This window comes from Triticum dicoccoides, chromosome 7B (assembly GCF_002162155.2).
Source record: "Triticum dicoccoides isolate Atlit2015 ecotype Zavitan chromosome 7B, WEW_v2.0, whole genome shotgun sequence".
Classification (NCBI taxonomy): Eukaryota; Viridiplantae; Streptophyta; class Magnoliopsida; order Poales; family Poaceae; genus Triticum; species Triticum dicoccoides.
This window is the reverse complement of record NC_041393.1, coordinates 184822279-184825911: the sequence shown is the minus strand read 5'-3', so window position 1 is coordinate 184825911 and position 3633 is coordinate 184822279. Positions and strand designations below refer to the sequence as shown.

At 42.3% G+C, this 3633-nt stretch overlaps 1 protein-coding gene across 2 annotated transcripts; it reads right to left on the bottom strand.

The window, feature by feature from the left end:
- Positions 1-246: 246 nt before the first annotated feature.
- Positions 247-3068, bottom strand: LOC119341775 (protein RADIALIS-like 4). 2 transcript variants are annotated; one of them, XM_037613630.1, is made up of 2 exons: positions 2661-3068; positions 247-676 (listed from the first exon to the last, which is right to left on the bottom strand). In XM_037613630.1, coding segments are annotated over exons 1-2 (243 nt in total). In that variant the 5' UTR covers positions 2903-3068; the 3' UTR covers positions 247-675. The 2 variants fall into 2 exon arrangements, with proteins under 2 accessions (XP_037469527.1, XP_037469526.1); XM_037613629.1 differs by having other exon boundaries at positions 2664-3046.
- Between the last annotated feature and the right edge of the window lie 565 nt (positions 3069-3633).

The window sequence follows — 3633 nt, the reverse complement described above, 5'->3', positions numbered from 1 at the left end:
CTCGACTCTCTGAAGCAGAGAGCGTCACATAGTAGGTCCACTCTGAGCTATATGTGCCGTCCATTCTGGTTTTCCTGAAATAAGGATTCCCCAAGGTTTATATAGAGCTACTCTATTTGAATCGCGAGTAGAAAAAAATGTAGAGCTACTCTATTTTTTGGGACACGCCATGAAAAAGGAGAACTGGAGAATTCCCGATGACGCGCGAGTCCAAACCCGAAAAATGTCATGGCAGAAGTCGGCACCGGCAATAAGTAGTCCGTAGACCAGAATTTCCATTAGACAAATATATATATCAGGTAACAGATTCGACTGGGAGACAGACCACTGCACCAGCATACAAGCGCCCGTCCCGTCCGATACCTCCGGCGGTACCACTGCTACACGCATAGCTGGGGACATGGCTCGTGGCGTGGGTCATATACACGAAGACAATGCGTACAAAATATACGGAAGATATACAGCTCCGATGCGGCACTTGATTATGTCTCGGACTTTATTCTTGTCGTAGTGCCATCATCATCCGAGAGCTATGACCCGATAACGATCACCATGGGGTCATGTGTATCTAGTAGTGTAGATAGTACTGGTTTCATGCTGGAAAGGCAGGCAGGATGCTAGCTGTGCTCGAGTCTTGCACCAGCCCAGCGATCACTGGCTCTTCAGGTACCTTGGCCTGGAAAAAGGAGAGAATAAACCGAGGGTTAGTCTACCTATGTTCCGGAGGCAACGAGGGAACAGAAAAACTGAAAAGACCATGGATTGATATAGGCATAGATTTAATGGCTGAAAATGAAATCCACGAACGAAATAGAAATGCTTGGCTCACATTGTAACAAGTCTGAATGTTCCCTGTAAAGGAATAGATGCCGACAGAAACAAAGAAGAGGGTCTTTCCAGTGAAGGACATTAATTTGGAAATAACATATAGAAGCGGATCTATTCTAGGCTAGGGGCAGGAGGAAGAAATCTAGGATTGGAATTTGTCATGTACATCCATATGCAAAAGGAGAGAATCAACTGAGGGTTAGTGTAGCTTCATAGGCATGAATTTAATGGCTGAAAAAAGAAATCCACAAACGAAATAGAAATGCTTGGCTCACAGTATAACAAGTCTGAATGTTCCCTGTAAAGGAAGAGATGCTGACAGAAACAAAGAAGAGAGGGTCTTTTCCAGTGAAGGACATTAATTTGGAAATAACATATAGAAGCGGATCTATTCTAGTCTAGGGGGCAGGAGGAAGAAACCTAAGATTGGAATTTGTCCTGTACGTCCATATGCGAGAGAACAAAACATCAACTGTTGAGATGAGCGGCACTTTATGCGAAAGGACATCAAGCTTTAAGGGACTGAGCCCGCAAGCTTTACGCGCAAATCTTGAGCAAAAGCATGCTCTAGCTGCCTGCTTACTACACTTTTTTTGGTATTCCGGACAAATTAGTCTCCCGTCCCAACTGTGGTATCTCCTTTTTTTGCCAATTAAGGGCATGCTATGGTTAAAACATACAGTAGCTTATAAGCCTAATAAAGGCGCGCTACTTTTGAGGTTAGTTACCAGATGGACTGTAGGATATATTCTGATGCTGTCCTTTCTTCACGTCTTTATAAGACCAACTGATAAAGCCCGAAAAATAAACCTGTGTGTATATAGTGATAAACCTGTGTTTATATAAGTGATAAACCTAACAGCAGTTCATTAGTACAGCCGCCACGTGGAACATCGCTGAGCAACACCATTTTGAATTATTTTTTCTCGGCGAAACAAATTGCGATCAGGTCAAGGCGAAGGAAGATTATCTTGGTCGTGTTTAAAGTACATGACTGAATCATTGTTGGATAAAACGCAAATTTTTTTGTTAAAACGTAATAAAAAAAACTAAGACCTAGTTATTTTGCATGTTGCTTTCAGAAACCAATTATTTCCTTTATGACTAGTTTGACTGAGTTGGAATTACAATTGATGCTCTGAGCAAGTTAATCTCATTAAAAGTTTACCAGATTGGTTAATATTTATCATAAAGGGCTCTAGAAATTAATACACCACAAGGTTTTAGTGAGGAGTTCATGCCTTGTGTAGGCGAAACAAGCTTAAGGATAATAATGAACAAGATCGTCAAAAGATGATAATATTTGTTCAGACAAAGCATGTGCTCTTTCCACAATGATATGTATGTGAAAAAGCAAAGCGCATGATTGGCTACGGTCAGTGAAATGAGTGACGGAACAAAAATATGTTCATGGATTAGTCAAGTAAATAGATTCCCAAGAATGGTAAAGAAGTAAATGCTACTACATTTGCAAGATGACATAAACTACAAACAAAATTCAGTAGGGAGAACTTACGTTTTTCCTAAAGGTCAAGAGATAACCAAATATAGCATTTGCAAGACATGTAGAGTAAGAAGGGAACAGAGAAGTCGATGCCCAAGGGAGCAGCAAGAGACCATGCATATTAGTAGAGCGAAATGCATGTATGGAAGGAATATAAAGCATCCAGTGCAGGTGACTGCACGGAGAAAGCTAACCAGGCCGGCCGAAAGGAACACCGCCCTTTCCCTTTGCACACACCACATGAGTAGTAGAGGGTGGCCAATTATGTGATGATGCATGTACATGGATGGAACAGTCCAGAACTAGGAGATTCAGACAGACTACTTACTACCTCTGCCCATCGCTGCTGCCACCGCCCTTGGTGTTGTTGCTGCTGCTGCCGGCACCGTTTGTATGAATCTCGTTCACGTCTTTTTCCAGCTCCGCGAAGTGCTTCTTCACATCCTCCACCGACTTGCCGTCGCCAACCTCCCGCGCCACGTTCTGGAAGTAGTCTGGCGCGTCCTTGTCGTACTTGTTTAGCGCCACCTCGAACACCTTGTTCTGCTTGAATGTCCACGATGAACTCATGCTTGACTGGGCTAGCTGTGGCTTCTCAACAAGAAAGAAAATTAAGGTGGATTGAAATGACTACTGTTACTACTACTACTACTAGTGCTACTATGGTTGCTAGATCACCGGGCTTGGCTTGTGTTTGTATGCAACAAGAGTGGTGGCAATGGTGCAGCTTATATAGTGGGAGGAGAGGCTAGTTGGAGAATAATGCTTGGGAATGGTGGGGGTAGATTGGAGGTGTTAGCAGCAGTACCAGTGGGCAAATCAGCGACAAGCTTGCATTGGAGCCACAAGAAGAAAGAAAGAAAGAAGAAAGGAGAGGAGAGATTTCATTTCATCTTTTCATTGTACGAAATGAAATGCCTGGGAGAATCTGCATCGCCTCCTCGGGTCTGCCAGAGGAGGGGGAGGCCCCTTTCATCTCTTTTTGTCTCCCTATCTTCACTGAGACTATTTGTATACTTTAAGCAGGCTAATGACTACTATGATTAGTAATTACCATAGGCTAAATATACCTAAAGCACCGGCTGAACATGCAAAAATGGCAAGCTGATTCTTCTTTGGACCGTTGAAGCTTTAAGGGGATATAAAATTATTCTTACCTCTGTTTCTAAATGTAAGACGTTTTGGCAGTTTAAATGAAACTGCCAAAATGTCTTATATTTAGGAACAAAGGGTATATATATTATGATAATCATTACCTATCACTAGAAAGAAAATATTTCGTAAGTAATATTTTCTGAGTG